The sequence below is a fragment of the Salvelinus sp. IW2-2015 genome, unplaced genomic scaffold (genome assembly GCF_002910315.2).
Source record: "Salvelinus sp. IW2-2015 unplaced genomic scaffold, ASM291031v2 Un_scaffold1631, whole genome shotgun sequence".
Taxonomy (NCBI): Eukaryota; Metazoa; Chordata; class Actinopteri; order Salmoniformes; family Salmonidae; genus Salvelinus; species Salvelinus sp. IW2-2015.
Genome location: NW_019943047.1, coordinates 24,045 through 51,968, shown reverse-complemented (window position 1 = coordinate 51,968; position 27,924 = coordinate 24,045). Strand labels below are relative to the sequence as shown.

Sequence of the window (27,924 nt, the reverse complement as noted above, 5' to 3'; positions counted from 1 at the left end):
ACCTACCACCAGTAAGAATTCCGGCTCTCACAGACCTGTTAGGTTTTCTTAAGAAGCCCTCCTGTTCTCCACTCATTACCTGTATTAACTGCACCTGTTTGAACTCGTTACCTGTATAAAAGACACCTGTCCACACACTCAATCAAACAGACTCCAAACCTCTCCACAATGGCCAAGACCAGAGAGCTGTGTAAGGACATCAGGGATAAAATTGTAGACCACTGCACAAGGCTGATGGCTGACAGGCTAAGGCAAGCAGGCAAGTGGACTGAGGAAGAGCAGGCAAACAACTGTTGCGCGCAAATTATTTAGAAAAATGGAAGAAGGTTCAAGACGTGCAGACAGGTCCAAATCCACACCTCGGCCTGGGGGCTCCAATAGGATCCACTCACCTGGCCCAGACAGAAGGTGGCATAAGGTGATAGGCTGGAAAGGTACACTCTACGGAACAAAGACCTACACGGCAGTACCTGGTCAATGACCTGAGAGAGCTGGACCACAGTCTCAAAGAAAACCATTAGTAACACACTACGCCGTCATGATTAAAATCCTGCAGCGCACGCAAGGTCCCCTGCTCAAGCCAGCGCATGTCCAGGCCCGTCTGAAGTTTGCCAATGACCATCTGGATGATCCAGAGGAGAAGGGAGAAGGTCATGTGGTCTGATGAGACAAAAAATAGAGCTTTTGGTCTAAACTCCACTCGCCATGTTTGGAGGAAGAAGAAGGATGAGTACAACCCAAGAACACCATCCCAACCGTGAAGCATGGAGGTGGAAACATCATTTTTTGGGGATGCTTTTCTGCAAAGGGGACAGGATGACTGCACCGTATTGAGGGGAGGATGGAGTGGCCATGTATCACGAGATCTTGGCCAACAACCTCCTTCCCTCAGTAAGAGCATTGAAGATGGGTCGTGGCTGGGTCTTCCAGCATGACAACGACCTGAAAGACACAGCCAGGGCAACTAAGGAGTGGCTCCGTAAGAAGCATCTCAAGGTCCTGGAGTGGCCTAGCCAGTCTCCAGACCTGAACCAATAGAAAATCTTTGGAGGAGCTGAAAGTCCGTATTGCCCAGCGACAGCCCCGAAACCTGAAGGATCTGGAGAAGATCTGTAGGAGAGTGGGCCAAAATCCCTGCTGCAGTGTGTGCAAACCTAGTCAAGAACTACAGGAAACGTATGATCTCTGTAATTGCAAACAAAGGTTTCTGTACCAAATATTAAGTTCTGCTTTTCTGATGTATCAAATACTTATGTCATGCAATAAAATGCAAATTAATTACTTACATATCATACAATGTGATTTTCTGGATTTTTGTTTTAGATTCTGTCTCTCACAGTTGAAGTGTACCTATGATACAAATTACAGACCTCTACATGCTTTGTAAGTAGGAAAACCTGCAAAATCGTCAGTGTATCAAATACTTGTTCTCCCCACTGTATATACACAGGGAATTATAGATATACCTCTCCTTAATGCAACCGCTGTGTCAGATTTCAAAAAAACTTTACGGAAATATAAACCATGCAATAATCTGAGACGGAGCTCAGGTGATTAGCCAAATTAGCCACCATGTTGGACTCAACAGAAACCAGAAAATACATGATAAATGTTTCCTTACCTTTGAGGAATTCATCAGAATGCAGTCCTAGGAATCCCAGGTCCACAATAAATGCTTGATTTGTTCGTTCATGTCCGTTATTTATGTCAAATTAGCTACTTTCGAATTGTTTACCAAAARCCTAACCAAAGTCTCAAAGCGCGACCACTATAACGTGACGAAATGTCCAAACGTTCCGTTACAGTCAGTAGAAACATGGCAAACGATATACTGAATCAATCTTTAGAATGTAGTTAACATACATCTTGAATAACGTTCCAACCGGAGAACTACATCGACTTCAATTGAGAGATGGAACGGAGCTGCCTCTCACGTGAACGCGCGTGTTGAATGCATGGTCACCTCATGGGACCTCATACTAAATTCTGTCTCCTTCGACCCCCCTTCACATTAGAGTCATCAGACTTAGTTCTGTTGACTGCTGACATCTAGTGGAAGCCGTAGGAAGTGAAAACTCATTCATATGTCTCTGTATTTTGAATAAAAGCTTGGTTGAAAATATGGCACCCCCAGAAAAAATACAAACAGGCAGTGGAACTTCTCAGGTTTTTGTCTGCCATATGAGTTCTGTTAATCTCACAGACTTAATTCAAACAGTTTTAGAAACTTTAGAGTGTTTTCTATCAAATAATAATAATAATATGCATATATTAGCAACTGAGACTGAGGAGCTGGCTGTTTACAATGGGCACCTTTCATCCAAGCTACTCAATACTGCCCCTTCAGCCATAAGAAGTTAACTACAACCTAAAACCTCTTACCTTGGAATATTGAAGTCTCATGTTAAAAGGAACCACGAGCTTTCATATGTTCTCATGTTCTGAGCAAGAAACTTAAACGTTAGCTTTTTTACATGGCACATATTGCACTTTTACTTTCTTCTCCAACACTTTTGTGCCAATACAATAGCTTCCGTCTGTCTCCTCGCTTCTACCTGGGCTCGAACGAGGAACACATCGACAACAGCCACCCTCGAAGCAGCGTTACCCATCGCTCCACAAAAGCCGCGGCCCATGCAGAGCAAGGGGAACAACTACTCCTAAGTCTCAGACTAAGTCTCAGAGCGAGTGACGTTTGAAACACTATTAGCCCGCACCCCGCTAACTAGCTAGCCATTTCACATCGGTTACACCTGCCTAATCTCGGGAGTTGATAGGCTTGAAGTCAAACAGCGCAATGCTTGAAGCTGAGTGAAGAGCTGCTGACAAAACGCACGAAAGTGCTGTTTGAATGAATGCTTACGAGCCTGCTGCTGCCTACCACCGCTCAGACTGCTCTATCAAATCATAGACTTAATTATAACANCAGACTGCTCTATCAAATCATAGACTTAATTATAACATAATAACACACAGAAATACAAGCCTTAGGTCATTAATATGGTCAAATCCGGAAACTATAATTTCGAAAACAAAACGTTCATTATTTCAGTGAAATACGGAACCGTTCCGTATTTTATCTAACGGGTGGCATCCATAAGTCTAAATATTGCTGTTACATTGTACAACCTTTAATGTTATGTCATAATTACGTAAAATTCTGGCAAATTAGTTCGCAACGAGCCATGTTGCCCAAACTGTTTCATATACCCTGACTCTGCGTGCAATGAACACAAGAGAAGTGACACAATTTCACCTGGTTAATATTGCCTGCTAACCTGGATTTCTTTTAGCTAAATATGCAGGTTTAAAAATATATACTTCTGTGTATTGATTTTAAGAAAGGCATTGATGTTTATGGTTGGGTACACGTTGGAGCAACGACAGTCCTTTTTCCGGGAATGCGCACCGCATCGATTATATGCAACGCAGGACACGCTAGATAACTACACATGGTTGATGATATTACTAGTTTAACTAGTGATTATGATTGATTGATTTGTTTTTTATAAGATAGGTTTAATGTTAGCTAGCAACTTACCTTGGCTTCTTACTGCATTCACGTAACAGGCAGGCTCCTCGTGGAGTGCAATGAGAGGCAGGTGGATAGAGCGTTGGACTAGTTAACTGTAATGTTGCAAGATTGAATCCCAGAGCTGACAAGGTAAAAATCTGTCGTTCTGCCCCTGAACAAGGCAGTTAACCCACCGTTCCTAGGCCGTCATTGAAAATAAGAATGTGTTCTTAACTGACTTGCCTAGTTAAATAAAGGTGTAAAAAAAACAAAAAAAACATGATTTGTCGTGATTTGTGTTGAGATCATTATGTGCCACTGTTAAAACCACATCTATCTTGTCATGGTTTGTGTTGAGATCTTTATATGCCACTGTTAAAACCACATCTATCTTGTCATGGTTTGTGTTGAGATATTTATATGCCACTGTTAAAACCACATCTATCTTGTCATGATTTGTGTAGAGATAAGAGTTACAGAAGTCTGCTTGGCTTGCTTTAAGACAGAATGCTTTAGACAATGTGAGCATCCGCTGCTTTTTGAATGACTGAAATAACCTCAAATACAGTTATCAAGAGAGAATTGTGTTGTATCTTTCTCCCTGACCTTAGCCTCTAACAGGTGGAGACGGCTGCCCCCAGAGTATGGATCCACCTCCGAGGAGGAGTTTGGCTCCAACAGGACTTCCCCCAAACCCGGGCGCCCCCTGCGCCCACACCCGGTCCTGAGGGGTACCAGACTGGGGGGCTCCACCAGCAGCCTTAACTCTGGTCAGGTTGGCCCTGGAGGCGTGGTCCTCAAACACCGCATGAGAGAACAACAGGGGGAGTACGTCAAGGACTGGACCGCTCACAGCGAGGAGATTGCCAGGTACTCATCTACTGAAGCTTATACACACGACGGCATGTGTACACACACACACACACACAAGGAAGCTCAGTTCAGTTTATATGCCTCATGGACATGGCACAGGTGGTAAATATGATCTGGAGATAGAGCATCCCCAGGAATAGGTTAGTGTTTTCACTCTCATTAAACAATTGTGATCTTTAGTTAGTCCACTCTAACTGAGGTGCTCTGTTTTGTCAAGCTGTAATAAATTGTTCCCGACTCAGCAGGGACTTTCACATAGTATGATGGTCATGAGATAGAACCATCCCACTGGGCAAAAACTGCTTGAATCAACATTGTTTCCACAAAAAAAGTGGAAAACTGATTGGATTTGGATCAGGGAGACTGAACTGGGCAGACAGAGGTGAGAAAAGGACAGATTCATACTGCCTCAGAGCAAGCACAAGATATTTCTTACAAAAGAAAGGACCTACATCAGACAAGGAGATTGAAAGTAATGGAAGATAACGTTATGTTATCGCAAGCATCTCTTAGTGTGAATTTTTTTTTGTTCAGGTTCCCTGCATACAATGCCCGTGTAGGATATTGTCGTTTACAAGTGAATATTGTCAATTCACTTCGGCCTCTAGATGTAGGTTAGACAATTGTCAATCTTTAGAATGGTTCTATGTGCTGTGTCAATTGATTATACAGTAGGCTAAGTGCTTTTTGTTGAGGCTGACATACAGAAGTTCCTCAATGTCTAATGAGTAGTCTTGGGTAATACTGTATCATTGTGAGATATCTGTGTGTACTGATTTAGAGAAGTGTTGCAGCAACCTGTCTGGTTATTTCCCTGTGTGCGTAGGATCAGTCAAGACCTGACCAAGGACCTGGCCATCCTCGCCCGGGAGATCCACGATGTGGCCGGAGAGATCGACTCGGTCAGCTCCTCTGGCACGGCTCCCAGCACCACGGTCAGCACCGCCGCCACCACACCCGGTTCCACCATTGACACCCACGAAGTGGTAGGCCGCACGCAGGAAGGCACGCAGGAGGGCTTGCAAAAGGTGTTTGACTTCTTCCTTCCTTCTACTACTAATGCTCAACATACTGCTTCAGCATCACTTTGGCTTTGATCTGCTGCACAAGGTGTGGACTGTGAACTGGCATTATGCTTTGATCTGCTGCACAAGGTGTGGACTGTGAACTGGCATTATGCTTTGATCTGCTGCAGAAAGGTGTGACTGTGAACTGGCATTAATGCTTTGATCTGCTGCACAAGGTGTGGACTGTGAACTGGCATTATGCTTTGATCTGCTGCAGAAGGTGTGGACTGTGAACTGGCATTATGCTTTGATCAGCTGCAAGAGGTGTGGACTGTGAACTGGCATTATGCTTTGATCTGCGGCACAAGGTGTGGACTGTGAACTGGCATTATGCTTTGGATAGCTGCAGAAGGTGTGGACTGAACTGGCATTATGCTTTGATCAGCTGCAGGAGGTGTGGACTGTGAACTGGCATTATGCTTTGATCAGCTGCAGAAGGTGTGGACTGAACTGGCATTATGCTTTGATCAGCTGCAGAAGGTGTGGACTGTGAACTGGCATTATGCTTTGATCTGCTGCAGAAGGTGTGGACTGTGAACTGGCATTATGCTTTGATCAGCTGCAGAAGGTGTGGACTGTGGACTGGCATTACGCTTTGATCAGCTGCAGGAGGTGTGGACTGTGGACTGGCATTATGCTTTGAGCTTTCCTCTATCCCATTTTGAGTATGCTATATATTGTTCAGATATAACTAAAGTGTGTATATTAAAATGTTCTTAACGAGCTTTCATTGACCTTTCTCTGCTAACTTCTTTAATACCTAATTAATCTAACTCATATTATGATAATCTGAATAATCTGTAGCATGGTGATAGTATACATTAATACCGAGTAGATACAGTATAACATGCTCCAGTCGTGGGTAAGTTGTGGAAACCACAGCATCATACAGATGCCACATATAACTGGCCCTCATCACTTCCTCTTCCCCTCATAGCTGATTGACTGTGTGTTTGACGAGAGCCTCAACTTCAGGAAGATCCCTCCCATGGTGCAGAACAAGGCCCCTGAGATAAACGGACACCCTGTGGAGCGCCGCCCCCGCGCCCCAGACAGCCTGGACTGTGTCCTCCAGAGACGCACATGGAACAGAGATGAGGCGGTGTTGGACAGTCTGCTGCTCACATCTGTCTCTCAGCTGTCAGCCCAAATCAGACAGTCTGTTGACAAAACAGCAGGAAAAATACGGTAACAATCAAGCTCTTTATGTTGTTTATCTCTATATCTGACATTCACAAGAGATCAAGGAGATGTTAGCAAAGCAAGTCTTAGCTCTATGAACTATGATTTTTCCAGAATATTGTTCAAAGACAAGGACAGGAATTGGGATGAGATTGAGAGCAAACTCCGATCTGACAGCGACATACCACTCCTCAAAACCTCCAACAAGGTAAGGAAAAAACAGGTTGTACATGTATTTTTTCATTATTGTTAAAGAAATAAAATAATGCATCATAACAAAGCAACTTTTATAAGGAAGATACTTTTATTCCTCTCTAATGCCACGACTTCCCTTTACCTCTCTTGGAATAGAACATCTCCTCTATCGTCTTGGAGCTGAAGAGAGTGGAGAAGCAGCTACAAGGTGTGAGAGCGCGCAGACCACTGCTAAGAGGAGTGTGCATTGCAAATAGATTCAGACTTATACACACATTAGTTTCACTACATGCATTCCACCTGCTTCAACATATATGATCACAACCAAACACAAGCTCATCTTTTTTAACCATTCTCCTGTATTTCTCATACAGTGATAAATGTCATGGTGGATCCTGAAGGCACCCTGGATGCCCTGAGCAGCCTTGACCTGACCAGCCCCCTTACACCCAAGCCCTCTCCTGCTTCTCAGGAGCCCCAGAATACCCTCCCAGGCCCTGCAGCCAAGGGCTACACCGCCTCCTCGGCACCCACTGAGGGGTCAGGGTCTGTGTCAGCCAGAGACCTGGGAAGCCCGCACTTCAACCGCATCCACCCCAGTGGAGAAGAGAGTGCCATCACTCAGAAGTGAGGAGGTTCCCACCCTCTGCGATGCTTCGTATATAGAACACCTGCCTCATAGAACATTTTCCCCTCTTTCGGGAATATTTCAGAATGAACATCTACCACCCTATAACCAGTAACCTACCAAAGCTAACAGTAAAGAGTTTTTTTTTAATGTGAAATAATCGTGAATAAAATAAACGTGAAATAAGTGTACAGTGGAGCAAACTCAAAATGTTACTTATTGTATTTTGAATGATAATGTATCTGTTTTGCTGGTAATCTGTTTTCTATCTATTTTCTGCACACATTTGTCTAAAATACTGAATTTCAACTTCTCTGAGCAATTCTGTACCCAGAGAATCTTATATGGTAAAATGCAATTTTCATGAAAAAATGTTTTTACTGTTAAAAACTATTTAAGACTGTTACAGTAGCATGTTAAACTATGTTACAGTAATGCTTGTATGTAGTCTAAACGATTCATTTTTGGAACGCGATGCAAACGGACCTCCGTTGGCTCCGTTTGCGTAGACATTGAGTAGAGCCCTTAAGCATGGTCCTTGACCTGAATTACATATTTCATATGATTGGCATTACTTGATATTTTTCCTGTTATGACTATGCGGTATCTTTGTAAACTGGAAGTGAAAACGAAGATTTGACGTCGACCGGATCTTTTTCATCTTGGACTGTTCTGAATCCCTCCTCTTTACTGTAGTACTTTATACAGTAACATGAGTCCATAATAGTTTATAAGATGTACACCCTGAATGGCCTTTGTTGGAGAGAGCTGGTTGGTCTTCTACCAAAAGGACCTCTGTCTGTTTAGTGTTGATTTACAAGGACTTTAAATTGGTCTTTGAAATTGTATGAAACAACATGACTGCAACAAAGTTACCGTCAAAGCTTCATTAGCTGTAACCACTGTCATTAAAGAAAGAAGTTACCGTCAAAGCTTCATTAGCTGTAACCACTGTCATTTAAAGAAAGAAGTTACCGTCAACGTTATTAGCTGTAACCACTGTCATTAAAGAAAGAAGTTACCGTCAACGTTGCATTAGCTGTAACCACTGTCATTAAAGAAAGAAGTTTGTCAACGTTGCATTAGCTGTAACCACTGTCATTAAAGAAAGAAGTTACCGTCAACGTTGCATTAGCTGTAACACTGTCATTAAAGAAAGAAGTTACCGTCAACGTTGCATTAGCTGTAACCACTGTCATTAAAGAAAGAAGTTACCGTCAACGTTGCATTAGCTGTAACCACTGTCATTAAAGAAAGAAGTTACCGTCAACGTTGCATTAGCTGTAACCACTGTCATTAAAGAAAGAAGTTACTTTCAACGTTGCATTAGCTGTAACCACTGTCATTACTACATATATGAATGAGGATCATAAGACTTCTATAGCAAGCCTTTTACTGACATTGAATCGCTCACTATTCTACATTTCCATAAGGGAGGGTGTTTTCATGTACTCATACAGTATGTGTGTATAGACTTGACATCCTCACTGTGTTTGCTGCTTCTCTTTAGTTCCCTTTTGGAGGGTTAGCCTGACCATTTTACAAGCCTTTCATGTAAAGTTATGTGTCCTAGAATAAAATGTATTCAAGATAGTGCAACAGTATTTAGATACTTAAGCAATAGTGAAGTTAGGTACCAGAAGACATGCTCCATCTTTTCTGCTTCGTATACAGACTTTGATGTCACTAAGTGCCCAGTTTGAATAGTAAAATGGCATAATGTTTTTTAAAGATGAGGAATCATCAAGAGTGGGCTGAAATTGTATAATTTGTCAAATGTGTCAAAGGCTCTTCTAGTGTCACCACTCTAGTGAGTGGTTTTACGATTCAAAAGGACAAAACCAAAATCCTAAATGGAACAGCTGATATCAGAATGAGATGCCTCTGTACCTATCCTCTGCACACCATCATGTTTGTCAGTATATTACATTAAAAAAAAGAAAGTGATGGGAATACTGAAGTGCTCGGTACACTTTTTTTGTTRATTTGAAAGTTTACACATCTTATCAGTGTTTTACTTTTCTGTTTCATGTTTTGTATAAACCACCATTTTATTTATTTTGTTAATTCAATGTATTTTATTGTTGCAATTCATGTTTTTTGTTATGTTACTTTTTTTCAATGAAATAAAAAGTTTAGATTCTTCCCTTATTTACATGGATTTTTGCTGTAGGAACAAGACAGGTTGGTATTCAATGAGTTATAGTTTGCTCACCTATTTCATGGTGACTCATACGTTTTCATACTGAGCAATTTTTAGACTGGTTCGTGTGCTCACCTTAACACTGATGATGGTTTGATACCTAAACATTTAAATTTTGTTTTTCACCTTTCATTTATGCACTTTTCTGCTCTATGCACTTTTTTAGGTATTATCATCATGTACAAATCAATCATCTCTATTTTTGCAGCCTCCGTTTTGGATTTGTCCACAAGGTGTGAGGGGTCTCCATCTCTCCTAGTAATCATGTTGTGTAACCTATGCACCTGTAACAGAAACTATTTGATATAAAGGACATTTAAATAGCGCAGACGGCCATCCATAATTGCTCTGCCGTAGCATTTTTTTTTTATCAGGAAAAATGTATGAGTAAAATTTCCTTTAGGAATGTACAGGAGTAAAAGCAAAAGTTGTCACAAATATAAATATACCCCTAAAAATATACCCCTAAAACTAGCCTACTTAAAGGAATACTCCAAAAACTGTATTTTGGTATTTGTTCATTGGTTCATTGTTGACATAGTTCCAAAATGTTTTGCTTATCAGCAATCAAGTTTTCGAGATATGTAACTTGAAAACTTCATTGCTGACTTCCAAGACTTGTGAGCTACTGCCTGGGATTTAGCTAAGCAGGGGTAACATTGCACTCTTGGAAGACTCGGGTTCGTAAATAATTCTCAGCCGTTAGCTTCGTCCACGACTGCCTCATGTGAACTATAATCCCGACGCAGTGTTTTAACTTTTAATAACATCAATATGGCTTTTGAAACATTTGGCCCTTATCTTTCATCAGCGAGGATGAATCCTTTAAAAAAATGTAATATTTAACTGTAGCAGTTAGAGATCCATACAGCTATGGGAGCCTCCATCCTACTAAACTACACTGTAGCAGTTACAGATCCATACAGCTATAGCGGCCTCCATCCTACTAAACTACACTGTAGCAGTTACAGATCCATACAGCTATGGAGCCTCCATGCGACCAAACTACACTTCCCCAGTTAAGGTTAGACACAGGTGTTCATGCTAGATAGCTAATTAGCACAGGTGGTCGTCTCTTGTCTTCCGTCTGTTTTCTGGAGATCTGGCTGTGTGGGAACACTAACCATAATCCCTATCAAGGTGTGTCTCCTTTTTTAAACTTTTAATATATGTTTTATTTCTCTCTAATATGAAAGATAAGGTCCTTATGGTTCTAAAACCGTACATCCTTCCATCACCAAAAAGTACAGAATTACTGTGGATCACCCTGTAAATTATTATGTTTTTCATCTAACGTTAGTCTCTGACTCTTGAAACTACCTTTCCCACAAACCCTTTGGGCAAAGTGCTCGATTCCATCATCGAACTGCGACGTTGCCCAGCGCAACGTTTACCGATCCGAGGCGACTGATATGTAAACGTCAAGCTAGACCTTCATATTTTCAAACAACGGGGCAATCAAACTCAAGTCTTTACATTTAATTTAAAGGTAGTCAATGCCAAAAATYAGGTAAGATCTTGTTTGCCACTTTGGTCTTCTAATTTTGCATGTTTTTCTAAACTAACGTTAGCTAACTAACTAGCAGCAGAGGACCGTCCTTTTTAGCAAACCATTTAACCACAGTTAAACGGGTTTTAGCTAGTTACCAGTATATTTTATATAATGTTACGCTTGCGAATGTTAGCTAGCTACCCAGCTATTAACAACATTGTTTTGGGCGACAACAAACTATCAGAATGAACAAATAAGGTTACATCGTGACGTTTGTCTAGTAGTGACACGCTATGGGAGTTGGCCTCTGCGGAGGTTCAGAGTCGGGAGGACCGGACAGGAGGGGAGGAGGATGGCGGAGTTGATCCAGGGTCACTCAACGAGAGAACCGTGTTCTTCATTGGGAATAAAGCAGGGGTAAGCTGTAGCCATCTTTATGACTGTGTGTCTGGAGAAACTAGCTAACAGTCCTCCTAATAGTGAGATCCGGGTTCTCTAAATCTGGTCCTGGAGAGCTACTGGGTGTTCCAGCACAGCAGTAACCTACAAATCAATTTTATGTGTCACATACACATGGTTAGCAGATGTTAATGCGAGTGTAGCGAAATGCTTGTGCTTCTAGTTCCAACAGTGCAGGAATACCTAACAATTCCCCAACAACTACCTAATACACACAAATCTAAAGGGGTGAATGAGAATATGTACATGTAAGTATATGGATGAACGATGGCTGAGCGGCATAGGCAAGGTGCAATAGATGGTATGAATTACAGTATTTGCATGTGATATGAGTAATGTACGATATGTAAACATTTTGAAGTGGCAATATTTACAGTGCATTGTATAAAGTAACTAGTGATCCATTTCTTAAAGTGGCCAGTGAGTGGGTTTCAATGTAGGCAGCAGCCTCTCTGAGTTAGTGATTGCTGTTTAGGAGTCTGATGGCCTTGAGATAGGCCCGGCGTCGATGCACCCGTACTGACCTCGCCTTCTGGATGGTAGCTGTGTGAACAGGCAGTGGCTCGGGTGGTTGATATCCTTGATAATCATATTCCCCCCTCTTAGGGTAAAACTACAATTTTGCTCCGGTGCCTCGACAGGTGAGTTTATTCTCAGTACCACTGATGTATTTTTATAGTGAGATACTAGTATAGCTGTCTCTATTTCTGTGAATTATATGTTGTTCTCTTCTAGGGATGAACCTCCTAAACCAACTCTAGCGTTGGAGTACACCTTTGGTAGACGGGCGCGAGGACACAACACTGTATGCCACCGCTTTCATTTGTACAATTCCAGGGAGCTGATAGAGTGTGATTATCAGTCTGACCTGTTGTTCTCCTCCTCCAGCCCAAAGACATAGCTCACCTGTGGGAGCTGGGAGGAGGTACCTCCCTGTCAGACCTGGTTCAGATCCCCATCACTGCTCAGAATGTTAGGTCAGTCCCAGTCCCACTACCTAAACTGCTTCTTAAATGAGTAGTTCATCACATGCCCTCTTGTCTAAAGCCACTCTGCAGAGACATTGTGCTGATGAAAGTAAAGAGGTTTGTGTGTGATTTATCAGGTCTCTGTCTGTGGTGCTGGTTCTGGACCTGTCCAAGCCCAATGCTCTATGGGGAACCATGGAGAGGCTGCTTCAGACAACACGGACCCAGGTGGAGAAAGCTTGCTCCAAGCCACAAAGGACACTAGAGTCCAAAGCTGGGTCCAAGCAGCAGGCCCAGAACAGACCCCTAATGGTCCTCCCTAAAGACCACCCGGTAAGACAACAACTTTTTCTAGTAGTTATGATTTTTAAAAAGCGCAGCATTATTAATGTAAAAGGAGTCTTTGCTACATAGGATATTAACTCTGAGTCTCCCAACAGGACAGAGAGCTGATCAACCCCTTCCCTGTTCCACTGCTGATTATTGGCAGCAAGTTTGATATATTTCAGGTGAGATATGTTTTCTACTCATCTGAGAGGTATTGATATAAAAAAGTACACTACCGGTCAAAGGTTTTAGAACACCTACTCATTCTAGGGTTTTTCTTTATTTTCACTATTTTCTACATTGTAGAATAATAATGAAGACATCAAAACTATGATATAACACATATGGAATCATGTAGTAACCCAAAAAAGTGTTAAGCAAATCATATTTTTTGTATTTGAGATTCTTCAAATAGCAACCCTTTGCCTTTTTTTAAATTTATTTTTAAATGTTTTTAACTAGGCAAGTCAGTTAAGAACAAATWCTTATTTTCAATGACGGCCTAGGAACAGTGGGTTAACTMCCTTGTTCAGGGGCAAAATGACAGATTTTTACCTTGTCATCTCAGGGATTCGATCTTGCAACCTTTCGGTTACTAGTCCAACGCTCTAACCACTAGGCTACCTGCCTTGATGACAGCATTGCACACTCTTTGCATTCTCTCAACCAGCTTCATGAGGTAGTCACCTGGAATGCATTTAAATTAACAGGTGTGCCATCTTAAAAGTTAATTTGTAGAATTTCTTTCCTTATTAATGCATTTGAGCCAATCAGTTGTGTTGTGACAAGGTAGGGGGGTATAGAGAAGATAGCCTTATTTGGTAAAAGACCAAGTACATATTATGGCAAGAACAGCTCAAATACGCAAAGAAAATGAAAGTCCATCATTACTTTAAGACATGAAGGTCAGTCAATACAGAAAATGTGCAGTTGCAAAAACCATCAAGCACTATGATGAAACTGTCTCTCATGAGGACCACCACAGGAATGGAAGACACAGTTACCTCTGCTGCAGAGGATAAGTTCATTAGAGTTACCAGCCTCAGAAATTGCAGCCCAAATAAATACTTCACAGAGTTCAAGTAAGACGCATCTCAACATCAACTGTTCAGAGGAGACTGTGTGAATCAGGCCTTCATGGTCGAATTTCTACAAAGAAACCCCTACTAAAGGACACCAATAATAAGAAGAGACTTGCTTGGGCCAAGAAACACGAGCAATGGACATTAGACGGTGGAAATGTGTCCTTTGGTCTGGAGTCCAAATTGTAGATTTTTGGTTCCAACCTCCGTGTCTTTGTGAGACGCGGTGTGGAGGAACGGATGATCTCTGCATGTGTATTTCCCACCGTAAAGCATGGAGGAGGAGGTGTGATGGTGTGGGGGTGCTTTGCTGGTGACCTATGTGATTTATTTTGAATTCAAGGCACACTTAACCAGCATGGCTACCACAGCATTCTGCAGTGATACGCCATCCCATCTGGTTTTGGCTTAGTAGGACTATCATTTGTTTTTCAACAGGACAATGACCCAACACACCTCCAGGCAGTGTAAGGGCTATTTTACCAAGAAGGGGAGTGATGGAGTGCAGCATCAGATGACCTGGCCTCCACAATCCGCCGACCTCAACCCAAATGAGATGGTTTGGGATGAGTTGAACCGCAGAGTGAAAGAAAATCAGCCAACAAGTGCTCAGCATATGTGGAAACTCCTTCAAGACTGTTGGAAAAGCATTCCAGGTGAAGCTGGTTGAGAGAATGCCAAGACTGTGCAAAGCTGTCATCAAGGCAAAGGTTGGCTATTTGAAGAATCTCCTATAAAATATATTTTGATTTGTTTAACACTTTTTATGTTACTACATGATTCCATATGTGTTATTTCATAGTTTTGATGTCTTTAGTATTATTCTACAATGTAGAAAATAGTAAAAAATTAAAGAAAAACCGTTGAATAAGTAGCTGTGTCCAAACTTTTGACCGGTAGTGTATATTCACCCTGAAGAATGTAGTTGTTGGATTTGTTTTCAATTGTTGGCTATTTCTGTTGATTTCTGGTTTTGTGGAAAATTTGACGGATAAATACATTTTCTTTGTAGGACTTTGACTCGGAGAAGAGGAAAGTGATCTGCAAGACCCTTCGGTTTATTTCTCATTACTACGCAGCTTCTTTAATTGTAAGAACCGTAGTCCTAATAGTCCTAATCACAGTTGCCAATGTGCCTATGCATATCAGTATTTCACTGTAGGCTATATCAAACTGTAGGCTATATCAAGTATCTCAAGTGCTATGTATGAGTGATGGTATCGTTTCATTACACAAGATGTTCTATTATTTCTGCCTCACCATCTGTCCATCCTTTCACCTGTCTATTATCTACACCATCTGTCCATCCTTTCACCTGTCTATTATCTACACCATCTGTCCATCCTTTCACCTGTCTATTATCTACACCATCTGTCCATCCTTTCACCTGTAGTTTACCAGCAGCAAGTCTGAGAGCTTGATGTCCAAAACTAAGAGCTTATTCACACAACTAGGATTCGGGACAGAGAAGGGGTAAGAGCTGTTGTACCCTCCATCTGTCTGCCACAGTTTGTCAATGCCACAGTTTGACAGTGCCACAATTTGTCATAATTTGAGAGGACTAGACTTAGGCTCAGTATAATTAATGTCCACTGTCATTCAACATTAACACAGATGTACATGTTTCCTCCTATACTGACAGGAAATCTATGTCCTCTGACCTCAGTAAGCCTCTAATCATTCCTGCTGGGATGGACTCTCTCAGCCAGATAGGTGAGTTGTGTTTAGCACCCCCTTGTGGTAACACTCATTATGGCATTGTTAAAGTGCCCTACTGTTTATCATACTGATACTGTGTGACACAGTTGATGTCACTACTCTCCAGGTTCTCCCCCAACCACAGATGTGGACATTGGGACTCTTCATGCTAAAAACCCTCTAGATCTGTGGAAGAAAGTGTTTGAGGTCGTTTTCCCTCCTGAGGTAATTCCTGCATACGGACAAATACCCTCTCATTCACACACACAGGTTAATATATATATATGTGTGTGTGTGATACTGATCCATTACTCGTGTCGTCCACCAGAACACCAGTGACCACCACAGAGAGCTGAAGGACCCAGCAAAGGACCCCCAGTATAGTGAGCCCCAGATTGACTCCATGAGGGCCCAGAAAGACACGGTATGAACCCTGTCTTAACTCCAATGTTTCTGATCTGATTGGTCAAAAGCAAAAGTGGAAAAAAAATCTGAATTGGGCTGCCTGTGTAAACGCAACCCTAGGGTTAGAAGAGTTGGCTACAGCACACACTGTATGGGTCCATGGAGACTGTCAAGATTATCATGTTCTTCTAATCTAGCTCAAACATCTCTACTTGTCTTCTAGTAAGCCCAGTTACACTGCTTGTCTTCTAGTAAGCCCAGTTACACTTGCTTGTCTTCTAGTAAGCCAGTTACACTGCTTGTCTTCTAGTAAGCCCAGTGACACTGCATTGCCCGTAATAATCCTGAACTAAAGTAACCTCAGGTGGTGTATCTGGCTGTAAGAGTCAGATGATGTTTATTGTCACTGAATCAGATAGCACTTCCATTGGACAGGGATCATGTGATGGGTTGGAGTCAGCCAATAGAGTTGAGAGGGCTGGGGTACTGAATCCATGCCAGTATACCAGAATGTGGATACTAAAGACTCAAACATGTACCTTTGATAGATGAGTCTAGAAACCCAGACGAGCAATAGGTGGAACTTGCTTCAGATGCAACCTTTATAGATGGGTTTTTATGAGGTCAGAATTCAGTTTCCGGGTCACACTGAGTTTCATATGTTTTTACCAGCAATACTGATGACCTCTCTGTCATATACAGCATGTCAGATGTATCACCTAACTGATCAGTCAGCTGAACCCTGAGCTCAGCATCCAGAACAGCTTTCTGTTTATACTGCTTATGTGTTTGACAGTCGTCTTGCATGGTATCCTGACATGGTTTAAACACTATAGAATTCTATAGGATAGATAAACCATGTAGAATGAACCCAGAACACTCATGATAACATTGTGCCTTCTGTCTTTTCTACAGGAACTGGATCAGTACAAGAGAAACGCGTCCAAGTCTTGGAAAGGCCTGGAACTGGAGACCTAATTTAATGGACTCATCAGCTCTCTCATCCAATGAGATCAAAACAACAGAATGTTCTAAAGCAACGGCAGACTTCAGCCATGGCAGATACCTATCCAGTCTTTTAATAAACTGTACAGACTTCAGCCATGGCAGATACCTATCCAGTCTTTTAATAAACTGTACAGACTTCAGCCATGGCAGATACCTATCCAGTCTTTAATAAACTGTACAGACTTCAGCCATAAGGGATAGGCAGATACCTATCCAGTCTTTTAATAAACTGTACAGACTTCATTATCATATACTGTAGAACATTTCATATTGATTGTTTTGGCTTCATACAGTTGAAGTCGGAAGTTTACATACATCTTAGCCAAATGCATTTAAACTCAGTTTTTTCACAATTCCTGACGTTTAATTATAGTAAAAATCCCTGCTCTAGGTCAGTTAGGACACCACTTTATTTTAAGAATGTGAAATGTCAGAATAATAGTGAGAGAATTATTTCTTTCAACTTTTATTTCTTTCATCACATTCCCAGTGAGTCAGAAGTTTACATACACTCAATTAGGATTTGGTAGCATTGCCTTTAAATTGTTTAACTTGGGTCAAATGTTTCGGGTAGCCTTCACAAGCTTCCCACAATAAGTTAGGGGAATTTTGGTCTATTCCTCCTGACAGAGCTGTGTGTAACTGAGTCAGCTTTGTAGGCCTCCTTGCTTGCACTCGGTTTTTCAGTTCTGCTACAGATTTTCTATAGGATTGAGGTCAGGGCTTTGTGATGGCCACTCCAATACTTGACTTTGTTGTCCTTAAGCCATTTTGCCACAACTTTGGAAGTATGCTTGGGGTCATTGTCCATTTGGAAGACCCATTTGCGACCAAGCTTTAACTTCTGACTGATGTCTTGAGATGTTGCTTCAATATATCCACATAATTTCCTACCTCTGATGCCATCTATTTTGTGAAGTGCACCAGTCCCTCCTGCAACAAAGCACTCCCACAACATAAATGCTGCCACCCCCGTGCTCATGTTGGGATGGTGTTCTTTGGCTTGCAAGCCTCCCCTTTTTTCTCCAAACATAATGAATGTCATTATGGCCAAACAGTTCTATTTTTGTTTTCATCAGACCAGAGGACATTTCTCCAAAAAGTACGATCTTTGTCCCCCATGTGCAGTTGCAAACCGTAGTCTAGCTTTTTTATGGCTGTTTTGGAGCAGTGGCTTCTTCCTTGCTGAGCAGCCTTTCAGGTTATGTCGATATAGGACTCATTTTACTGTGGATATAGATACTTTTGTGCCTGTGTCCTCCAACATCTTCACAAGGTCCTTTGCTGTTGTTCTGGGATTGATTTGCACTTTTCGCACCAAAGTACGTTCATCTCTAGGAGACAGAACGTGTCTCCTTCCTGATTGGTATGATGGCTGCGTGGTCCCATGTTTTTTATACTTGCGTACTATTGTTTGTGCAGATGAACGTGGTACCTTCAGGCGTTTACTCCCAAGGATGAACCAGACTTGTGGAGGTCTACAATTTATTTTCTGAGGTCTTGGCTGATTTATTTTGAGTTTCCCATGATGTCAAGCAAAGAGGCACTGAGTTTGAAGGTAGGAATACATCCAAAATACATCCACAGGTACACCTCCAATTGACTCAAATGATGTCAATTAGCCTATCAGAAGATTCTAAAGCCATGACATAATTTTTGGGAATTTTTCAAACTGTTTAAAGGCACAGTCAACTTAGTATATGTACATTTTTGACCCACTGGAATTGTGATACAGTGAATTGTAACATTAGAAGTGAAATAATCTGTCTGTAAACAATTGTTGGGAAAATGACTTGTGTCATGCACAAAGTAGATGTCCTAACTGACTTGCCAAAACTATAGTTTGTTGACAAGAATTTTGTGGAGTGATTGAAAACGAGTTTTAACGACTCCAACCTAAGTGTATGTAAACTTCAGACTTCAACTGTACATAGATGTTCCTATTCATACATACAACTGTTACAAGTAGGCTATTTTGAAAAAGATTGTTTACTTGACTTTTTTACAACAAGAAAGAAAAACAAATTATTTATTTTTATAAGGAGATCCCAACAGATTGCAACATACTGGCATGTCACTTTCTGCGAGTGTGGAAATACAGTAGATATACAATAATATACCTTTAAGTAATAACAGCATTACAGTAGTATTACTTCTTCATACTGTCAGAATCATTTACTAGATTTGTTGCCATACTTCCAGTAGAGACGTCACATTTACAGTGCATTCCGAAAGTATTCAGACCTCTTGACTTTTTTCACATTGTGGTACGTTATAGCCTTTTTCTAAAATGGATTAAATATCGTTTATGTCTCATCAATCTATACACAATACCCCATAATAAAGCAACAACTGTTTTTTAGATTTTTTTCCAAATGTATTAATATTTCTAAACATAAATACCTTATTGACATAAGTATTCAGCCCCTTTGCTATTGGAGTTGAAATTGAGCTCAGGTGTTTCCTTTGATTATCCTTGTGATGTTTCTACAACTTGGTTAGAGTCCACCTTTGGTAAATTCAATTGATTGTACATTATTTGGAAAGGCACACACCTGTCTATATAAGGTCCCACAGTTGAGAGTGCATGTCAGAGTAAAAACCAAGCCATGAGGTCAAAGGAATTGTCCGTAGAGCTCGGAGACAGTATTGTGTCAAGGCACAGATCTGGGGAAGGATACCAAAACATGTCTGCAGCATTGAAGGTCCCCAAGAACACAATGGCTGCCATCATTCTTAATTGGAAGAAGTTTGGAACCCCCAAGACTCTTCCTAGAGCTGGCTGCCCGGCCAAACTGAGCGATCAGGGGAGAAGTGCCTTGGTCAGGTAGGTGACCAAGAACCTGATTGTCCCTCTGACAGAGCTCCAGAGTTCCTCTGTGGAGATGGAAGAACCAACCATCTCTGCAGCACTCCACCAATCAGGCCTTTATGGCAGAGTGACCAGACAGAAGCCACTCCTCAGTAAAAGGCACATGACAGCCTGCTTGGAGTTTGCCAAAAGGCACCTTAAGACTCAGACCARGAGAAACAAGATTCTCTGGTCTGATGAAACCAAGATTGAACTCTTTGGCCTGAATGCCAAGCGTCACATCTGGAGGAAACTTAGCACCAACCCTACGGTGAAGCATGGTGGTGGCAGCATCATGCGGTGGGGATGTTTTTCAGCGTCAGGGACTGGGAGACTAGTCAGGATCAAGGCAAAGATGAACTGAGCAAATTACAGAGAGATCCTTGATGAAAACCTGCTCCAGAGTGCTCAGGACCTCAGACTGGGGCGAAGGTTCACCTTCCAACAGGATAACGACCCTAAGTACACAGTCAAGACAACGCAGGAGTAMCTGGCACCTGCAGAGAAGAGGATCTGCAGAGCAGAATTGGAGAAACTCCCCAAATACAGGTGTGCCAAGCTTGTAGCATCATACCCAAGACTCAATGCTGTAATCGCTGCCAAAGGTGCTTCAACAAAGTAATGAGTAAAGTGTCTGAATACTTCTGTACATGTGATATTTCAGTTGTTTGTGTTTTATATATGAACAAAAATGTCTAAAAACCTGTTTTTGCTTCATCATTATGGGGTATTGTGTGTAGATTAATGTTTTTTTTTATTTTTTATACATTTTAGAATAAGGCTGTAACGTAAAAAGCGTAGGAAAAGTCTCTGAGGCGGTCTCTGTTTCAGTGTTGGACGAGGCGGTCTCTGTTTCAGTGTTGGACGAGGCGGTCTCTGTTTCAGTGTTGGACGAGGCGGTCTCTGTTTCAGTGTTGACGAGGCGGTACCCTGTTTCAGTGTTGAACGAGGCGGCCTCTGTTTCAGTTTTGGACGAGGCGTCCTCTGTTTCAGTGTTGGACAGGGTGGCCTCTGATCTGGCAGATGATGACTCCCAGCAGCACCAGGGCAGGCAGGAAGGAGTAGAGCAGGAGGAAGTCCAGGGTGTAGCAGTCCAGGGCTCCTGGGTAATCCTGGTCTATGATGTAATCTCCTGGACAAGCACACCTGATTCAACTTGTCTACTAATCAACAAGCCCTCAATGAGGTGTGTTTGTCAAGGGCTACAATGAAACTGTGTACTGTTGGGGGTACTCGAGGACCAGGGTTGGGAAACACTGGATTAGGCGATACAGTACAATGCAAGATCTCGACATTGGCTCTTTAGGGAAACCTGATAGGAATGTTCCATACTGTTACAGTACACGCATCACAGAATCCTGATTCATTTGGGCACTGGTTTCACTGGCTTCTTTAATTGGTGAAAGAGGTTTGGAATGAGTCTTACTGCAGGTGAAGTTGAGGCCATGAGCAGCTTACAGGCGTACTTCTGAAAGGTTTGGTAGCTGAGCCACTGGAGCAGCACATGCATCTGCTGGTTACTCCTATAGAGGGAGAGGAACAGGACAGGACCATCAGTTCATTTATGGTCTGTAGTTTACATATTTGGTGATGGGAGCCCAAATAAAATGTCACCAGTACCAATCATTTCCTATCAGCATCAGATACATTAATTGTTAATGGGTATGTGCAATTGCATGACAATTAAGACACTGAAAACACAAGTCCATATTTCCTAGTAGTGGTCTGACCTGAGGAATCCGGAGCCCACCTTAACGCCAGTCACATTGAGAAGGGCCTCTCATGTGTTGACCATGTTGGGGTCATGCACCACTCCCACAGCACCAGGGTCAGCAGCTCCGCCGCCACATGGGGCACCAGGAACCTCCACATATCTGAGCTCACCTCCAGCGTCCTGGGAGAGAGGGAGACGCATATGCATGGACACACAGTCGCATGTGGGGGACTATGAATGCAAATCTGCATGGTGAACATGGACATACAGACACCTCAGAGGCCGGTGGGAGGAGTTATAGGAGTACTAAATGGAAACCACACCGTTGTTCTATTTATTCCATTCCAGCGAGCCCGTTCTCCTACAGCTCCCCCCACCAGCCGCCTCTGACACATTCACACACAGAGAGCTACCAGTACAGGAAGGAGAGGAAGATGAGCACGCTGACAATGCTGAAGGGGAGGATGTGGAAGATGTAGGCCAAGAACATCTGCCACTTCTGGTACAGACCATCCTTACTCTCCTGGTCAGCCATGGCCCTCAGAGCAGGAACTAGAGGACAGCATCATTAGGCCAGTGGTGATTATGATATGAACACACCTCCTGCTATTGCATCCAGATCAGTATTACAAGGTTACCTTTAATTGTTTTTACCATCATACTTTTACACTGATTGGATTACACTTTCTCTTGTATGATGTAATTTCAGAGCATAGATTTGTTCAAGACCTTTAACCATTATAAACCCATTGCTGCTATCTACAGGGGTTTGGGTGCTTATTGACTCATGGTGTCCCTTATCTCCTTCCCTATTCCTTATCCCTACTCTGTGAGATAGGTGACGGAGAGAGGTAGGGGGTAAAAGAGAAGGGTTCACTGTTCTAAGAGATCCAGAGGAAAGTCCCTGACCAGGGTCCTCTAACCAAATACAGTAAGGTCCACGTGACCAGGACATCAATTCTTAAAGTTCTACTAGAGATAACCACAGGTTATGACAACATTGGACCATTTTGTTGTTATTGTAACTCAATATTTTATAAATTGTTTCTCCACAGATGTACATTAGCATAAATCAACCTGATCTCACTTACTGAGTGAGGATCTACAACTGCAAAGCCTGGTGCACTGGTACAGGGAATAGGGTGCCCGTTCAGACATAATGTAGTGCACTGTTACAGGGAATAGGGTGCCTGTTCAGACCAAATGTAGTGCACTGGTACAGGGAATACGCTGCCCGTTCAGCACAAATCTTGTGCACTGGTACAGGGAATAGGGTGCCRGTTCAGACKWAATGTAGTGCACTGMTACAGGGAATAGGGTGCCTGTTCAGACCAAATGTAGTGCACTGGTACAGGGAATAGGGTGCCTGTTCAGACCAAATGTAGTGCACTGGTACAGGGAAGACCCAGCAGAAACAACAAGATAAGTCACACAGAGCTACAGCGTTCAGCATGCCAGTGAAGGCCACGCCTCCATGGCTTGGTAGATGATTCCAATCCGGTCCTGTACCGCTCCCTTGGAAAAGTATTAATCTAGCTTCGTGACAAAGAAGGCCACAAGCAGGCCATAGATGAGGTTCTGGGACTGACGCATCAGGACACATCCAGTCTTGAGACAGGTTCCTCACAGTCCTCCTACAGAAAGAGAAAGCGAGAGGTTAGACAGGAGGACTGAGCCAAACAGTAAATCAGGAGGTGCCATCACGCACATCATAGGCTACTATACCCTATAACCATATTTATTTCCCTTCATAATCAATAGCAGTACAGCAGATACCATAGATTGAGGTGGGTTAGCAAGCCAAATGTGACAGAGTAGTTTGACCTCTGACCTGAGAAGTAGAACCCCTTTGATATCTATGGTACAGTAATATATTAACTTCACACAATGTATTCATGTACCACCCCTATCTCTCTATTGACCCTCCCTCCTGGTCTGTCCTATGGATTGACCGACAGTGGATCTGACTTCGGTGGACACGCGCTGCAGTGTGGCCACCACCTACAGTGGATCTGACTTCGGTGGACTCGCGCTGCAGTGAGAAAGGCCACCACCTACAGTGGATCTGACTTCGGTGGACTCGCGCTGCAGTGAGAGAGGCCACCACCTAGAGTGGATCTGACGGTGAAGTGGGGCACGCGCTGCAGCATCGAGAAAGGTCCACCACCGTATCAGTGGATCTGGTGCAGTGGACACGCGCTGCAGTGAGAGAGGCCACCACCTACAGTGGATCTGACGTCAGTGGACACGCGCTGCAGTGAGAGAGGCCACCACCTACAGATACATGCACAAGATCACCTCGTCCTATCAGGACTCAAAGATCTAAAGGAGCATGCTGGGACAGAGGACCGACAAACTCAAGAGCAAATAGTCGCCCAGCAGCCTGGCCAAACTTGCTGTGCTTCTCTGGACACTTGTAGCCAAAGATGTTGAAAAAGTTCACTATCTCCCCATGCCGGCCACAGAACACACCTTCTCCTTTACTCATTATGGCTATTCTACTGAGAGATGAGGAACACACAGGGCTGGAGTTAGTCCTCACCATTAACATAACTAAACAACAACAGAATATAATGCATTAACAGACTATTCTCATGGATGAAAACAGTCTGAAGATTGACATAACCACTGAACATACGGACATAACACTAAGCAGCTTCCTTCTCGTTCCCTCACCCTGAACATTTCAGAGCGTGACTGGTGAATGGTCATTATGAAGATGCGGTCCCTTCTGGCCAGCTCAGCCAGTAAAACAACAATCTGATTGGCCGTCATGCTGTCGAGGCTCGTGGTTGGCTCGTCCAGAAGGATGACCTCTGTAACGACATCACATGTCGCAAAGTCACACATCAGGGAATATCTAACGTAGAAAGAAACACATAAAAATCCAAATGAATTTGTATAAATGTTACAAACAAAGTTGAACTTTGGCAAAGTCCCTCTCTAACGGACAACTCTTTAAGATAAGTGTGTTCTTTTCCGTTAATTTCTCCAATTAACACATTTAAAAGATTGCCTCTTTGTAAAGGATGAGTGAAATTAACAGATATATTCATTGTGTGATGATTTATTAATTTCCTGGTTGATTGGCGAGGCAGCGGACGGAAACCCTTCATTAATGTGGCCCAGTGTTTGGGTGGAGAGAYGTTCGTCTAATCCGAATGAGGCCTAAGACCCCCTCATCCCCCTGGGGGTTCACAGGCCCTGATAAACTCCCCCTGGGACCCCCCACAGGATTCACTCAGCTTAATCCTGAGTGTATGATAACCCTGCCTTTCATTAGCCCCCTGTCCTCCATCTCTCCCTCTCTCTTCCTCCCTCTGTCCATTCCTCTCTGTTTCCAGTTATTTTTGACACACGTCTCATTGTTAGTGGTTGAACTTTGTGGGGACTTTTGATGATCAACGTTTTCCTCCGCTCAAGGTGAAATACTCTTATCCTAACAATGAACAGTATAATCCATGATGTTGAAAATTAGTATTCTTTGTTTTGTAAAACAACATATTTTGGTCATGTATGGTATAGCTAGCTATGTGTTTGTTAAAGGAACCTTTACATGCATGCCTCCTGAAATTTTGCACAGACAATGACCAAAGAGCTTCTTTGTCCTCACTAGGGTACTGAAGCAACTGCATGGCAATGGACACCCTCCTCCTCTCTCCCATAGAGATCCCTGCAAGATGCATCCTCCGATCACACTGTGGGTCACGTGACCTAGACTCAGCTCCGCCATCACCTGCAGGCCAAGAGGTCAGGTGTCAACAACTTATCACAGTTGACACCATAATCAATTGAAAAAATCTAGTGTATCTTCTTTAATGTGTGTCTGTTGTATGCCAGCCCTGGTCTAGAGGTCATCTCTAGTCTGTATCAGTTGTAGGCCAGCCCTGGTCTAGAAGTCATCTCTATTCTGTATCTGTTGTAAGCCAGCCCTGGTCTAGAAGTCATCTCTATTCTGTATCTGTTGTAAGCCACCCTCTAGAAGTCATCTCTATTCTGTATCTGTTGTGGCCAGCCTGGTCTAGAAGTCATCTCTATTCTGTATCTGTTGTAGGCCAGCCCTGGTCTAGAGGTCATCTCTATTCTGTTCTGTTGTAGGCAGCCCTGGTCTGAGATCATCTCTATTCTGTATCTGTTGTAGCCAGCCCTGGTCTAGAGAGCATCTTTATTCGTTTCAGTTGTAGGGACCAGCCTCCGGTCTAGAAAGTCATCTCTATTCTGTATCATGTTGTTACGCCAGCCCCAGTGTCTAGAAGACTCAGCTGAGGATGCAACATACTTTCCCGCCGTGCCCCTCCCAGTGGTCTCCTGCCTTAGATAAACAGTGAGCGGGGCGTCAAAGTCATAACTAGTAGGCTGGGGGGCATAGGGGGTATTGGCACCTTGAGATATTGTAAGAGAAAAACAATTGGATTATACAACGTGGGTCATCCTGATGCCTGCATTGGTTAAAACCGCAGTTTTTTAACCGGCTTAAATCTATGACGTTAAACCTGCCTATTCTCAATCTGTTCCAGTCTGACTTGACTTTGTCTTCGGCCTAAACACCCTGCCCAATACATCCTCCAAACACCGGCTTTCTTGGCAATCACTTAAATAAACTAATTCTTCACCATCGTGGCCAACCAAATAAAGTGAACTAGAATTGGTTTGCAATAGAGCAATTAGAGAATATGGGATCATTGAACAATTTTACTCACCATCCAGTATCCAAATTGGTTCCTCCAATAGAACATGTATCTGCAACAGAGGTTTATAACTTGTCATAGTTGAACCAATCCTGCTGTCCTTTTTTGATCGTTAAATGCTTTCATGTGTGATGATGTATCAACACAATATTCCTATCATCATTGTTGATTGGTGATTAGAATTAATGACTATCTATCCAATCAATTCATCTCTCTGTCTATATCCAATTCCATCATCCAAACTCACAGATTACGCTGGCGCCAATGGCGAGGATTCGTTGAGGGGACTTGGCCACACATGCGGTTGGATCAGCTGTAGGGATGCTGCTCGCCACAAGTGGTCAGCCAGCTAGTGTAGAAACTCAGAGTTCACTGGTTGCTGCAACTACAGTTGATACGAGTCGGAGCGACTTCTGGCTATTGCTAAGGAGGACAGAAGGATTAGTTGTGCTGGCATGATCGACCTGGTCTTTACCACTACCTCCATCCTGAATATGACACGCCATCGCCATTTACTAGGGAATCTGATTGCATCCGTAACTTAGACACGCTTTGCTTCTAAGCATCTCGCGTCTCGGAAATGTCGTGCAATAGGAGCTTGCTCAAGCTATTTAACATGAGTATCACTCACGAGTAGCACAGCCGCGTCGAGCTGCCATCAGAGTGGATACACGCGATGCCATAACCAGACGAGGCTAAGTTGATAGGTATATCTTCTATCATGGAAGTTCGGGTCGGGAGAACTAAAAATATATATAATCAATAATCAATCTATGACAAACATGCTTCAAAGGGGTCCATGGGGCTCTGCCTGTCTCTGTGCATCAATGCCGCGACACATCCCACCTGTTAACAATCAAGGCGCGACACCGCAAGACAGACCACATGTTTTGAACATTCTGCATACGATGGTAAACACACCGTCATAGATTTCTTTAAGTCCGCAATGAGTCACACGTCTGTTTTGGCAAACACGAAATAGGATGAGGTTAGCTCCCCATGAATCGACACCACCCAGATCTAAGTACAGACAGAATACCATACCAACTATGAACACTTCTATTCTTCTTAACTTAGTCCCGTTCATTTAGTATATATCGCGCAGGCAATTTTGCAAGCGAAATGTATCAGCCATTGACCTTTGTTGTGTATATTTGACATGGCTAGTTCCTCTTGAGCGACTGATCTAAATGTCAGTGTTTGCCATTTCCCTATTATCAGTATGGTGTGAATTTTGATCTTTTTAAAAAATATTTCTAGATCTGTTGCCCAGAAGCCTACCTGGGCCAAAGGTCCACAGTGGCGGTAGAGGCCACTCAGAGAGCCCACTTTGAGGTTACCCGCACTTGGCCCCGTCTGTGGTGAACAGCACCACGATCGTTCCCAGGTGGCGACAGCGGACACCAGACACTGGTCAGTGGACGCAGGTGTGTAGTCACAAGGCAAATAGCTGCCGTACTCATCCTCCCCTAAGAGGGAAAGGGGAGGAGAGGGGAGTGAGAGGAGAGAGAGAGATGGTCTTGAGGATGAGAGGCAATGGTTTTGCAAACCAGTCCTTCTAATTGGAATT

At 42.9% G+C, this 27,924-nt stretch overlaps 2 protein-coding genes and 1 pseudogene across 4 annotated transcripts in view; 2 read left to right on the top strand and 1 right to left on the bottom strand.

Moving 5' to 3' along the window:
* The window catches only part of LOC112071524 (centrosomal protein of 170 kDa-like), a 92,136-nt gene extending 83,329 nt beyond the window's left edge, over positions 1 to 8,807 (top strand). The window contains exons 13-18 of the mRNA XM_024138968.2: positions 4,126 to 4,384; positions 5,214 to 5,415; positions 6,392 to 6,642; positions 6,751 to 6,844; positions 6,988 to 7,039; positions 7,206 to 8,807. Of these exons, the coding sequence (XP_023994736.1) occupies positions 4,126 to 4,384; positions 5,214 to 5,415; positions 6,392 to 6,642; positions 6,751 to 6,844; positions 6,988 to 7,039; positions 7,206 to 7,462 (1,115 nt within the window). The 3' untranslated portion in view covers positions 7,463 to 8,807. The remainder of the gene's footprint in view (positions 1 to 4,125; positions 4,385 to 5,213; positions 5,416 to 6,391; positions 6,643 to 6,750; positions 6,845 to 6,987; positions 7,040 to 7,205) is intronic.
* Positions 8,808 to 11,005: 2,198 nt separating this feature from the next.
* dync2li1 (dynein, cytoplasmic 2, light intermediate chain 1) lies at positions 11,006 to 17,352 on the top strand. Of its 3 annotated transcripts, none has more exons than XM_024138971.2 (13): positions 11,006 to 11,172; positions 11,439 to 11,571; positions 12,220 to 12,254; positions 12,349 to 12,418; positions 12,502 to 12,590; positions 12,719 to 12,914; positions 13,022 to 13,090; positions 15,003 to 15,080; positions 15,384 to 15,463; positions 15,633 to 15,703; positions 15,816 to 15,913; positions 16,017 to 16,112; positions 17,009 to 17,352. In XM_024138971.2, the coding sequence occupies exons 1-13, from the start codon at positions 11,159 to 11,161 to the stop codon at positions 17,069 to 17,071; spliced, it is 1,092 nt and encodes a 363-aa protein (XP_023994739.1). In that variant the 5' UTR covers positions 11,006 to 11,158; the 3' UTR covers positions 17,072 to 17,352. The 3 variants fall into 3 exon arrangements, with proteins under 3 accessions (XP_023994739.1, XP_023994738.1, XP_023994740.1); XM_024138970.2 differs by having other exon boundaries at positions 11,033 to 11,172; positions 11,436 to 11,571; XM_024138972.2 differs by lacking the exon at positions 15,003 to 15,080 and having other exon boundaries at positions 11,033 to 11,172; positions 11,436 to 11,571.
* A 3,529-nt stretch (positions 17,353 to 20,881) lies between these two features.
* Positions 20,882 to 27,924, bottom strand: part of LOC112071525 (ATP-binding cassette sub-family G member 5-like) — a 9,343-nt pseudogene continuing 2,300 nt past the window's right edge.